Source organism: Notolabrus celidotus, chromosome 9 (assembly GCF_009762535.1).
Source record: "Notolabrus celidotus isolate fNotCel1 chromosome 9, fNotCel1.pri, whole genome shotgun sequence".
In the NCBI taxonomy this organism is placed as follows: Eukaryota; Metazoa; Chordata; class Actinopteri; order Labriformes; family Labridae; genus Notolabrus; species Notolabrus celidotus.
This window is the reverse complement of record NC_048280.1, coordinates 32777930-32791935: the sequence shown is the minus strand read 5'-3', so window position 1 is coordinate 32791935 and position 14006 is coordinate 32777930. Positions and strand designations below refer to the sequence as shown.

The 14006-nt window shown below is 41.2% G+C and overlaps 1 protein-coding gene across 1 annotated transcript in view; it reads left to right on the top strand.

The window, feature by feature from the left end:
* cacna1ba (calcium channel, voltage-dependent, N type, alpha 1B subunit, a) overlaps positions 1–9436 on the top strand; it is a 234712-nt gene extending 225276 nt beyond the window's left edge. The window contains exons 46-49 of the mRNA XM_034692917.1: positions 4101–4139; positions 4452–4692; positions 5564–5781; positions 7950–9436. Of these exons, the coding sequence (XP_034548808.1) occupies positions 4101–4139; positions 4452–4692; positions 5564–5781; positions 7950–8504 (1053 nt within the window). The 3' untranslated portion in view covers positions 8505–9436. The remainder of the gene's footprint in view (positions 1–4100; positions 4140–4451; positions 4693–5563; positions 5782–7949) is intronic.
* Positions 9437–14006: the final 4570 nt, after the last annotated feature.

Below are 14006 nucleotides of genomic sequence, written 5' to 3'. Positions count from 1 at the left end.
TGGGTGTGTATGTGGTTTCCTGTGTTTCTGCAGCCAGCCTCAAGCGGATTCTCGATGAATTGCAGTTTATAACACTTCCACATGGGCTTCATATTTTGAGACCGGAGGGTCCTGCTTGGGTCTGAGGCCTTTTTAAAGGAAACAGTTATCAGTGCAGCAGAGACATTACACTGTGGTCGCACAGAACAAAGAAATATGGTGTCATGGAGGGATGTCAAAACAAAGAAAGTCTTAAAATGCATGTACGGGTACTAAAATACAGAAACCAGGTGTACCCGTTACAGCAGACCTGTTGTGTATTCGATAGACTGCAGGTTATTTCATTGTTATGGTATTATGATACTGATACTTTAAGTGGCTCCATTAAACATGTCATCACGTTACATTTTATTTAAGTGCAAAAAATTTACTTTAAAAAAAGCTGAAAACCTAAATTCTTTTTTAAAAAGGTGTCAAAAAAAATATTCAATTTTTTTGTGTTTGTTTAATCGTAGTTTTTTTCAAGCTTTCTTCTTTCAACTACTACTATCCATCTCACCACTATCTTTCTCTTCATCTCCCTCTATCCCTCTCTCCAACACGGTCTCAGCAGATGTGTGTCTAACATGAGTCTGGTCCTGCTGGAGGTTTCTGCCTGTTAAAGGAAGTTTGTCCTTGCCACTGTAACTTGCTAAATGCTGCAAAGTGCTCTGCTCATGTTGGATTAAGATGAGATCAGACTGAGTCCTGTCTGTAAGATGGGACTGGATCTTACCCTGTCTTGATGTTGGGTCTTTGTTAATAATAGAACATAGAGTACGGTCTAGACCTGCTCTGTTTGGAAAGAGTCTGAGGAGAACATTTGTTGTGATTTGGCGCTTTATAAATAAAGATTGATTGATTTGTAAAGATAAGAGTTGGTCTTCAGAAAGTCTTTTCTAAGAACTAGTCTTGTCGTCTGCAGGGTCCACTTACAGTTGGACCATTCAGCTGCTTCACTGTTAATCCAGTTTAAGTCCTTTTCCCTGCAGTACATCGCTTACAGTCCACTTAAAAGTTTGAGAAGTGACAGTGAGTTCAGATCAAAAGCAAAGTGAAAGTCAGGACACATGCTGTCATTTCTTGGTTCATTACATCCTCCAGCTGTTCATATGTGTCTTGTGAGTCTCAGTTTCACTGTTAATAGTAAGTTACATCATTTGTTGTCCTGTTTGGTTATAGAAAAGAGCCGTCAGTGAATTATTTAACACCGTGACACACGTTAACCCCTTCATCTCACCACTCACACACATCCCTGTGTTCTTTAGAGATGTTGAAGAGTTTCACTGTGAGCTGAAACAACACTGAAAAGTCTTTCTCCTGACAAAGCTTGAGGCAGCTCTGACTCATCATTCATCCTATTAAGGCTGAAAAACTCTAAATGAATCTTTCAGTGGATCCTACCAAATATGATAAGCTTCTCATTTCCTGAGTGATGTTGATGTTGATCGATTTGTGCATTTAAAGTGCACTCCTTTCACAGCCACATGTGAGGAGCTGTTGTTGATCCTACCCTCAGTGCAGAGGAGAAGACTACAGTGATCAGATTAGACTCTGGCGGGCAGCCAGCTTTTTGTCCTGTATCGTTTTTCTCCCTCTGCCAGCCGAAAAGATGAGAGTGGCTCCAAATGGCTTTGGGCCCAAGAATCAGGGGGAGAGGAAGATGGTAATTGGGTTACTGTAGAGGAATGGGAATCTGGAGAGGGGGATTAATGAAAGGATGTAAGGAACGAGAGCGGGAGGTTGCTGTGTTGACTTGCTGTCTTATTTTTCTCACCTTTTGGAAAAGAGGGCAGGAAATCCTTCAGCCAATTCAATTAATGCTGGCCTTTTGGAAATTGACAGGAGCTGCGGTGTGCAGTCTGAGCTCTGCGGCTCCGGCTTCAGTCACAGCCGTTTATCTCTCATTTTTGCTCGAGTGCTTTTCTTTTGCTTAATTTGAGCTCAGCCATCGCCGGGCTCAGGAGATGACATCTGCTCTCCTCTTTGAGATCCCTCTTTGTGCCGCTGTGACATCCAAAACCTCAGCAAGTCTTCTGTTCACACCGAGGTCACAGAGAAGACAAAGCCCACACTTAGCTGTGTAACCCGGCTGATATGGGACATTAGACCCTGATATTGCAGTTTCATCACCTTTTAATACAGAATGTGCAGAAGCTCTTTTTAATTTGAGGGCTATGCTCTTGTCGGACGCTCTCCAGATAACAAGCCTGGCTGGCTGCAGCAGAGAATTAAAGCTGATGTGTTCTTAGTGATAACTAAGAGCCTCCAGGTTGTGCTGAAAGAAGCAGTAGAAAGTCTGTGTGGGCAGAGGCGCACAGAACCACGTCTCTGTGGCTTCCTGCAGTGCATCCTTTGTGTTGTTTTATGCTTATGAAACATTTCATCCAGGTCTGAACTGATCGATTACTGGTGATTTAATATGCAGAATAAATGAAGCTAGTTCTCTCATGGTGTGGAGAACAATATGGTGTTCCAAAACCTTGCAGGTAGAGCTGGGCGATATTGAAAAAGTTATCCCGATAACATTTCTCATATCAGTCGATAATTACCGTGATAAATATCAAATCATAATTTCCCAAGTGAAAGTTGAAGACGGATTGTTAGCTTGTACCTGGATTTGGTTCTCTAATAAGCTTCTTGAATCCCTCATTTCTGACGGTGCTAACAGGAAGTAGGTATTTTGTGTAAGATGAGATTTTTGTAAAGTTTTAGTTTGTAGATTCTTATTTTTCTCAGGTTGAGATAATTTGCATAATTTGATTTAAAGCTACAACAAATGACTGTAAGCCCAGCTACCTCTGACCCTGCAACATGATTGGCTGTTCAATGACTCTGTCTTATTCTGTTTAATGTTGGGTGGCAACCATAGGCTGTAAGATTAATGAACGTAGTATCCGTGATGTCATCTATTTGTTCCTGAGCGCTGTTTGGAAGCCAATCGGCGGCGGCGGCGGCCATATTGGAAATTCAGAAATCTACCAGGCAGAGTGTGACGTAAAGAGGCGGAGTTTGGGCCTCTTAGCCAACAGCTATACGTTCCCTTCAGGGAGTCAAGTCAGTCATGTCCTTATTTGGGCAAAAACTTGTAATCTGAATATCTTCTGAACCCCCCGTACAGTGTGTGCCGGGAGAGAGATTAGCTACATAGAGCAAAGCCGTTTTTTGTACCAGGCTGTAAACATGTTTATTAATGCTGCATAGATCGTCTTTTTCCCATTCATGTCTATGTGGTTTCTCATGTTTCTGCAGCCAGCCTCAAGCGGATTCTTGATGTATTGCAGAATATAACACTTCCTCATGGGCTTCATAGTTTGAGACTGGAGGTTGCTACTTGGTGGCAACTAGCGTTTAAGACACATTAGCGCCCCCTCCCTTTCCAGTGGTTTGGAGTGTAACTCACAGGTTTAAATATACCTAATTTTATCAAACATTTGTTATGTTTATATTGAGAAAAATTATATATCACGATAATTATCGTTATCTATTTATCGCCCAACCCTACTTGCAGGTGATGAAATTATTAGTGCAAAAGTAGGACAAGAGGCTGACGAATCATCACCGAAATCAAGTTTGCTCAAGTCCATCCGGCAATGCTGGGATGGTGACAAGGCAGGGGGCGCCACTTTTTAACAGCTAAGATAAGAAAAGATAAGATATTCCTTTATTAGTCCCACAACAGGGAAATTTAAAGTGTTACAGCAGCAGAGTAGACAGTGCAAAACAGTATACAGTAAACAAGAGCGTATAGAATAGCAATTATTAAAAGTTAGTAGCAATTAAGATTAAAGAAGTAAAATAAGTATATCATACAAACGTACAAACACAACTAAATAAGTCAATTTACAAATATTTACAAAACCAGTGATGCAGTGAAAAATGTGCACAGACTGAGGTTAAAAACAACATCCAGAGTTTTCACCCTCATTAGTTAAAAAAAATGCTTTTAATAATCTGTCATTTTACTACAAACTAAAACTCTTCAGATGATGTATGGCTCTGATCTTGCTAAATGTCTGATGTCTTTCTCTCCTCTTGTTTATTCTCTCTGTTTGTCCGTCCTTTATTCTTCTCATGCACAGCGGAGCCACTCACGCCACGCTCCAGGGACCCTTCTAGCTGTATGTACACACTTTCACACGACACGTACACACCTCCTGGTTTGACTCTGTGCAGATTGATCTGGTCCACCCTGGTAGTCGTGTCAGAGAAGAGTTGCTCGTGTTGTGTGTGAGACTTCACTCCTGTGCACCAACAGACCAAATGTGCAAACTTCATTCTCTGTCTTATATCCTGACAGAGCTGCATGTTGTGGTTACACAGTCTGCAGAGACACAGACAACCTGCAGCTGGGTGTTACTGCTTCTGCTGAATCAGACATGATGCTCTGTGAGCCTCACTGTTTCTCTCTACTTCTCGTCCTCCTCCCTCAGTCTGTCCCTGATGCCAGCCCCATGAAACGCTCAGCCTCCTCTGTGGCGCCACAGCGGCCCCAAGAGGTCAACCTGAGGGACTACACCCTGGAGAAACCCAGCCAGGACCGACCCCACCACCACCACCACCACCACCGCTGTCACCATCGCAGAGACCGGGACAGAGATAAAGACAAAGACCGAGAGAAGAGGCAGAGGTCTCTGGATACCCCTCCAGGTGGACAAGCACCCGGCTCTGCTGGTAGGCCAGCTCTGTGACATGAACTGAGGTTAATGAAGTCCGAGCAGAGCAGGATACGTGAATCATATCAGAGTCAGCTGAAGTCTTAAGACTTTTTTATTGCTCAGAGATCCCTGAAGGAGGTTTTTAAAACAAGTGCCCTTATATGGCATCAAAATAAAGAAGAACAAAGAAAAACATCGATCCACAGTCTCCTCAGTGTTCAGAATGCACTCAGCATCTTTAGTGTTGCAGTGAAAGGTGGCTCCCCTGCAGGGTCTCAGCTGTGATGGACAGCGGTGAGGCTGCAGCTCCACATACATGCTCTCTATAACTCAGATAAAAGAGACTGACAGACGAGAACAGCCAATGACCCGGTGATTTATTGGCAGCGTGTCTGCAGGGCGAGGCTGTGCAGAGAAGAATGTCAGCAGAGAGGATGAAAGCTTTTGGTAGTGCTGTTAGAACTCTGAGCTCTGCAGAGTTTACTGTGACAGTGATGAAGAGGGTGGACGTAGATAAACGGTTAAATGTATTAATATATAAACAGATTACAGACCCCAAGGTTTACTGTATGTAGAGTCCCATTTATTGATATCACCTTAAAAGTGTCCAACCTTCCAAGACCTACAAAGCCAAAGTTGGTTTAAAATTTAGTGTGACGTCATCAAGTGTCTTAAACTGATGAAATCAATGAAGTCCTCAGTTTTGCTTGAAAAGTTGGGATAGAGTTGAAATAGATCCAACAGAGTCATTAATGGGGTAGCTCTGTTTTTGAGGTGTGGTTGTGGTTATGAGGTACTAATAAACCAAAGCGCCACCACACAAGGACCTTTAATGTTCAACATGGTAACACAACACTTCCCCCCCCCCTCATCGTCCTCCTCTCCAGGAGCTCCAGGAGAGCCAGCGTCTGACCCGGCTGCTTCCAGAGAGAGAGCTCACAGCCGGGGTCGCTCCCAAGAGAGGAAGCATCACCACTCCTCCACGGATAAACAACGCTACTACTCCTGCGACCGCTACTGCAGCCGGGAACACTGCCACACCAAGTCTGCCACCGCCAGCTGTGCCGCCTCCCCCATCGAGGGCCAGGACACCAGCAACAAGCAGGTGGGAGGGCAGGGACAGGTACAGGAAGAACAGTTTGTGATGAGCTTAGAGTTCAGGGTTTATAATCTCTTTTCTTCCTAGAAATACATTCATATAGAAATAAAATAAATGAATAAAGACCAGGACTCTGAATACTCGGAATATAACTTTAGAATATTCCTTTTCGACCTATGTGACATCTGATCAAAGTATTTACTTCAGGTTTTGGACTCTATTTTTATCTCAGAGGGATCAGGTGAAGCAAAGACTATCAATGCTATGTGGTTTATTAAGCCCTGTTAGCAGGGGATTAGTCGTACCTTGGGACCTCTGGTAATCTGTAATTATTGGGGACCATTGCTTTATTGTGTGGCAGTTAAAACTTTTTTTTTAGCTGTTTATTATGATTTTTCACAGCTGGACACACATTTTCTACATTACTTACCAACTATATGATAAGAAAAATAAAATAAATAAGAAAGGAAATTTTTAAAATAAAATAAAATAAACCTTTATATATAAATTAGATATTTATAAATGAAAATAATAATAATAATAATAATAATAATAATAATAATAATAATAATAATAATAATAATAATAATAATAATAAAAATGAATGGTAAGAATTCTAAGAAAAAAATAATAAGTGTGGTAGTTTTTTAAAACTGTTTATTTAGATTTTTCAAGGCTTGACACATTTTCTACATAACTTACCATCTATAGTATGAGAAAAAAATTAACAAATATTGGAAATTAAGAAAATTTAAAAATTTAAAAATTTGATGTATAAATTAAATATTTATATCTAAAAATATATAATGCTAATAATGCTAATAATGCTAATGCTAATAATAATAATAATTATAATAATAATAATAATAATAATAATAATAATAATAATAATACATAGTAAAAATGATAAGAATAAGATTAAAGTTTTGTACATCCTGTCCGAAAGTTTTTTTTCAATACTCATTCTTTGAGGAATTTTATTGGATGTTGACATCTTCTCTGTATGAAATTCCAGCAGGCTGCACGCTGCAGATCAGGGGTTCCCAAAGTGTGGGTCGGGACCCTCTGAGGGGTCTCGAGACACAAGTGGGGGATCGTGAGATGTCTTTCAGAATGATTTTTTTTAAAGCTATCTAAAAAAAAAAGTAAATTTTACGCATTATAGTAAAAAATATCTACAGAAATAGTAGCTGAACATGAAAGAAAACCTTGAAAATAGAAAATGTAATGACTTTTCTGCCTCTCTTTGTTGCCAGATGACTCACAGACACATGCTCATATAGGTAGGCTAATTTTCTGCAGACAATCCAAATGAAGCCACACTAAATCACTTCGACGGACAGTGGGGGTCGCAAGTCTTTGGCAACTATATTTTGGGGGTCGCGGACTGAAAAGTTTGGGAACCCCTGCTGTAGAGTGTGATGCTGCCCCCAGAGAGGAGGTGGATGTCGTGCAGCTCCTCTACATTTTGAATCGGAAATGTTCGGGAAGTCAAGTAAATTACAGACTGTGCTTATCAAGTGTGAAACGGTGACATCAGAGGGTGTTTCACGAATCACCAGAGGTCCTCAGGGAAAACTAATCCTGCGTGATCGCTGCATGGACAGATAATCTACATTTTATCAGATGTATATGGAGGGAAAATGTATGTCTTATATTTAGGTCAATATTTAATTACTAAGCTAAATGTATACTTTTAAAATAAGAGCAGACATAATAATAGATAGATTAGATAGATCGGTCTTCCTCACAGTGGGCTCAGTGCGTCAGTCTGGGCTCTTCAGCTGTGTAGGAGAGGCGGTTCAGAAGGAACTGCGTATCACTGTGATCACTCTTTACGTGTTCTTACTGCTTCTTTCTCCTCTGTCTGCTTCGGTGCAGCCTCTCATGGCCTCTCACTTCTTTTCCCACTTTCTCTTTTCATCATTTCCACCATTACCTCTCCTTCATCGCCTCTTTGTGTCCTCTGTCTGTCCTCTGTCTGTCCTTGGCTTGTCGATGTCATCTTTGTATCATCTCATGTCACATGTTGGTGTCTGTCCTTTCCTTTCCTTTCCTTTCCTTTCCTTCCTTCCTTCCTTCCTTCCTTCCTCTGTGGCCTTGTTTCCTTTCCTCTCTCTCATGTTTCCCTCATCGTTCTATCGTTTCAAATTGCTTGTCCAATTTTCATCTAGGCCAGTGGTTGGGTTAAAGGCAGCTCAGTGGCTATGAGCTCCAATTCTAGCACGCCAAGCCGCGGACGTCGGCAGCTCCCCCAGACCCCCCTCAGCCCGCGGCCCGGGGTGGCCTACAAGACTGCCAATTCTTCTCCCGTGCACTTTGTGTCCAGCCAGGCTTCTCTGAGTCCCGGCCGGCTGAGCCGCGGCCTGTCGGAGCACAACGCCCTCCGTCACAGCGGCTCCCGCCACTTCCCCTGCCCCGTCACTCGTATCAGCTCCGAGCCCTTCCTGGGCCAGGGCCAAGGCGAGGCCCTGGACAGCCTCTACGGCAGCCTCCGGGACCAGCTGGACGTCTTCCAGGACGCGGGATCGCTGTCGCCCAGCCCTCGCTCCGGGCGCTCATCTCGGACCGCACTGCCTCGTACGATGGGAGCCCTGCTTCCCGCTCCACAGCAGAACCTCGGAGTGCCCAACGGGTATCACTTCAGCTTCGGGGGCAGCAGCAGCCCGAGTTCTGGCAGCAGGTCACCCAGGTATTACCAGGAGGCAGAGGAGGACGAATGGTGCTAGCATGGCTTTAAACCAACCTTTTAATGCATTTTGAGGAATTGTGATGAGTTTTATCATCTTCTTTGAAGGCTTTAGTTTACATTGTCCAGTGTGTGTTTATTCTGTATTTCAATCCTAACTTGAAGACTCAACGTTAGCGAGAACATCTCAATGGGGAAATTAGAAACCTTTGAATGTGAACAAGAATGATTACCTTTATCTTTGGGCGTGTAGCATTATGAGACTGAAGAGTGGACCTCGGTCCAGTATCAGATGTCTTAACGGTAGCTTTGTTTTACTTCAGGGTTCTGTTGAAACCACCATACTGACTCTCACACAGCTACAGAACAAACTTCAGACTCTGCATTAGAGTTAAAGAATAACCTGACACAGAAGATAGGACCCAAATAAATCTCTACATGCTGGGTGTGATCAGACTCTGTTAAATCCATCCCTGTGAACATGAGTGTGGATCCCTTTTGATGGGGATACAATGTCAATAAAACCGGTCTCTGTCTGCTCTGACTCAAACAGGATTTAAGCACATATTTAGAGCTGCAGTGTTTATTTTCTGCCACTAGGGGGCAGCACAAAACGCTGTTATCAAAACATTAGCATATTTTTATTGACAACACTTTGGCGCAAGATCGTGTAAAATGAATAGGTACTTTTTTCTTTTCTCTATAATAAATCTCAATCTTAGTGCAACATTAACAGTGGAGTCTAAACATTTAAAGGTTTAATGACCTTTTATGTAAACTATTCTCACTACAGGGTCTTGATTTAGAGTCTGTGGATGACAGATATTGTCTAAGTCTGACTAGGAGTTGGAATTAATGGAAAAGTCTGTGACCTGATTGCTACATGCATTCAAAAGCAAGCGACTGTAAGAGACATAAATACTACGAACTCGTCTCTGGTCTCCCCACACAGACAAAAGCCAGCTCAAGTCTAATTGGTCAGTAGGGGAGAATGGGGTTGGTTGTCACACATTTAACTGTTTTGATGATTGCTCATCATCAAAACATCTTTCAATAGTCATTCCTACATTAAATTGAAGCTTAAGGTGTTGGCTTGAAATGTGTATCCGTCTCATTTTCCACCTCAGTGTAACAAAGAGGCAATTCACTATCAAAGACACTCTGACACATTGTGACAACCAACCCCATCACAGGGATGGTTGTCACACACTATGGGGTTGGTTGTCACAATGGAAAATTCTTTCATAAAAGGCAAGAAGGAAGAATTAATTTGAAAGTTGAATTGCACTGACAATGATAGGCCTACATAACTTAATGCATTTTAACATAAAATGAGCAAGGACCATGAAGAGGAAACACATCTTTAGGCCAGCCTATATAACAACATAAAGAACAAACAAATAGGTCTAACAATAGTCAACTACTCAACGACTCAACTAGGCTACATGCAGTCACTGTCTGAGTTACAGTGATGCAAATGTAGGGTCTGCACACTCCAACTCATTTCACCATGCATGATTTTGCCAACATAGGGGTTGGTTGTTACATGTGACAACCAACCCCAAAGAGAATGTGACCACCAACCCCAACTGGATTTTTTTGCTAGCATCAAGGCTAACAAACATCTAACAACTAGTTAGCTAGCTAATAAAACTCTAAACTATAGCTTTCCCCTCACACTTTGTAAGGGTAACACTTGTTTTGTTATAAACCCATCGTTTAAAAGCCTAGAAGAAAAATACTGAGGAGCTGAATATTTACAATTTGACATGAAAAACACAAAAAGTCCTCTCACCTCAAGTTCAGCTGTCTTACTCCAGAGAAGACTATGTAGGTGAGCTCTGATCCTAATTCTGGAAATGTCCATACCACAATTTGAGAGACAGCGCCCTCCGGTGGTGAGATATAACGAGTGTGCCAATCAACCCGTGTGACAACCAACCCCGTTCTCCCCTACTTCCCTGACATGATTTCTGCAATTCTGGCACAAAAAAAAAAAAAATCTTGTCATTCACCCAAAGAGAAAACATTCATTTAATAAAGCAGCTTTTTCCACATTATAGTAAAGCGTGCTCACACAAGACGAGTTAGTGTCTCTTTAAGAGTTTTGTAACTGAAGTCGATCCACTGATTGGCTGTAGCTGTGACGTTTGAGAGTCAGTGTGTCCATCTCAGCAGAACGTGACTGAAACACGACATTAGTTAATGAGTTGTGACGTGATGTCAAAGTACAAACAGCTGAGTTGATTACCATTCCATGATGATGCCTAATCCTTTACTACATTCCCTGTGTGTCGCTCAGACAGATGACGTGCTGTCAGACAGACAGACAGACAGACAGACAGACAGACAGACAGACGGCCGTGATTGTTTAGTTTTTCCAGGTTTTGAAGACAGCAGCGTTGCATGGTGGTGAAAAGTACCCGACTGACTGATGTGGTTTCTATAACTGTCCTTGTAGATGTTCTCTTTTCATTGTGTGCATTGTTTTGTACGACCTTAAAAAAGAAAACTACGGTGTGTTTTACGTGAACTGCTTACGGTTTGCCATCGTTTCAGGTCTAATGTTTCTTACAGACTTCTTTGCGATGTTTTAAAACAAAGTGCCTCTCCTTTTAGATATACTGTAGAAAAAAAAGATGCAATGTCAACTGTTTTCTAATGCATCCACTCTGGAGTAGATGTTCGGTTCATTCTGTTTGTAGCTCTGCAGGAAAACACGTTGTACAGAAAGCCTTATCTGCAAGCGGAGGAATGATACGTACGTAACATTAAGATGACCTCGTGACAGTCCGCCGTGTTTCTTTCTTTTGATAAAATCAAGTCAGGGTTGGGGAGCAAGAGTCTACTTTGTGAAATGGCAATGTGAGCATTTAATAGCTGCATAAATATATCAGTCCAGTAACACATTCTGCATGTCTCGATGGTCGGCGACCTGCTCGGACCAATCTGTAGAGTTTATTGTTTTTGTACTTCATGAGGACGGGGAGAGTTTTTGCCTTGCAAGCACAAGCAAGGAGGGGGGTTAGAGGAAGAGCACTTCCTGATCCAGGACCCAGAGTAGCAAAGAGGGATTCAGTCAGAGTTTTTATGCAGTCACACCAGGCCCTGTGAGAGTGTGTGTCTGAGTGTGTGTGTAAGGGTTAAAACTAACACTGTTGGAGATGTGTTTTATATGTTTATGTCCAGTTTGTTTGTTTTTTTGTTTCACATGGATAACTGGCAAAACATTGGAGTGGTCACGTCATGATGAGATGTTTCCAGCTGCTCATTTACCACAGAGCTCAACGACACGAGTCATACAACAAGATCATTTATTCATAAGATACAAACTCCCTAAAACAAACTTTTTTTATGCACATCAGTCAGGTGTGACTTAGAATTTTTCCTGCCTGTTTTACAAAACATTCTTAAAAAGTCACAGTTTAGGGTAAAAAAAAAAAAACTTTCTGAGTGTATAAAAAAAAACATTTCTTGCTTTTAAACATCGACTGTGTAAAAGATGGACGACATGACAACTCCCTCAAAAACAGAGCCAAAACTTTAAAGCTCCTCCCACTGACTGGCTGCCATAAAGCCAGCCTCTTCCATTTTATCAGATAGCACATGGGTCAAGTTTTAAAATTCAAATTAAAGCTGGGTGATAATTCGATAACAATAATTATCACAATATAATTTTTCTTGATATAAATATAAAACATTTTCGATAAAAAATTTGATATAAATAAACATGTAATTACACCCCCCGGCCACTTAAAATAGAGGGGGGCTCTAATGAGCAATAAACGCTAGTAGCCGCCCAACATTAGACAGAAGAAGAAGACGGCATTGAACAACCAATCATGTCGCGGGGTGAGAGGTAGGCGGAGCTTAAAGCCGTTCAGAGCTGAATGTAAACACATGTGAGACGAGGGACAGCGAGTGGTTAGTCTGACACTTTGCTGACTGCTTTAACTATTAAGTTAGTACACTTCATTAAATCTACTTTCAGGATGTGGGTAAAGGAAGAGCACAGAGACAACTTCTGCTGTGCATTTCAACATGTTTAATGTCCACCGCGAACGTAACACAACGGAGCACCGAACGAGCGTGATGCATTCACTGTACTGTGGGAAACAATATTACTCTGCCTGTAACCCTTAGTAATCTTAAAGGGGAGAGCACAACTCAAAACAATACTCTACTAAACTGATACACAGAATACAATTTGACATATATTTGCTGTAAATGTAAATCAATTTATGGAAATAAGCTCAATCTGAGAAAAATAAGAATCTACAAACTAAAACATCACAAGAATCTAATTTTACGAAAAAAGACCTGCTTCCTGTTAGCTCCACCAGAAAGGATTGATTCAAGAAGTTTAACAGAAAACTAAATCCAGATACAAACTAACAAACTGTCTGGTTTCTTCAACTTTCACACTTTCACAGAAATCTGCTTTTAAATTTAAATGAAATAAAACTGATATGAAATATTTTATTGTGATAACGTAATTTTCCATATCGCCCAGCCTTAATTCAAATACATGTAATGTGAATATTACTTTAACTTGGTTTTGGTCTTTAAAGATGAAGAGTTAATTTACAAAAACACATTACTCACTTTAAAAAAAAAATTGAAATTTTTTCAAAAAACACATTTTTTCTTTTACTAGCTTTCCATCAACTGAAGTCGACTGAAGTGGCTTTGACTAAGTCAAGATGGCATTACTAATTAGAAGATCATCTTAAAAATGTTACTTTATTAAAAAATCTATATTAAAAAGAAATATGTTTTTTGAAAATGTATAAAAACTGAGTTATCTGTTTTGCAAATAAAATCCTAAGATAGTTCTTCTCACACTGATCAATGTACAAGTGCTGAGAAGTTAAGTTTAACTAGTTATTTGAGGTTAAATTGAGGTGTTAGCCATGATTGACAGCTCTGAGAACTGTGTGAACCAGATTTTAAAGAAGAGGTGCGACAGTGAGAGGAAACATAACAAACACTAACACAAGAATCATTTAACATTCCATCACCGTGAGTGTCTGCTTCAAACCCACACACAAGACTCTGTTCTGCAGTGGACTGGACCCACCCGGGGACTGGACCCACCTGAGGGGTCCATGATGTTTTACCTGTGAGTTAAATCTGTGGTTTGGCTAGCAGAAGGAGCAGGATGTCAATACAACCAGTCCATCCGAGCTACTTTGGCTCTTCATGCACAATACATCAAGCATCCATCACCGGGTTACTCCGGCACCAGTTTTGTATGAAGGGGGCGTGTCGTCCATCTTTATATACACTCAATGGTTTTAATCTATGAGTCAACTACACCGACATCCCAACACAAACTGGTTACGCTAGCAAATCCAAATAAGGCGCCATCCTGCAGCCAGATATTATTTCTCTCTTCATGATTCCAAACATCCAAAGTTTGCATCAGACTTATCAGCTGTGTCCCAGTTTTACACCACATACCAGCTCTATGCAGGTTTTTGCAAATGTAGCGTGTTTGCACTGGACAAAAAACGTACGACATGAAGCTCAAAGATGTCAT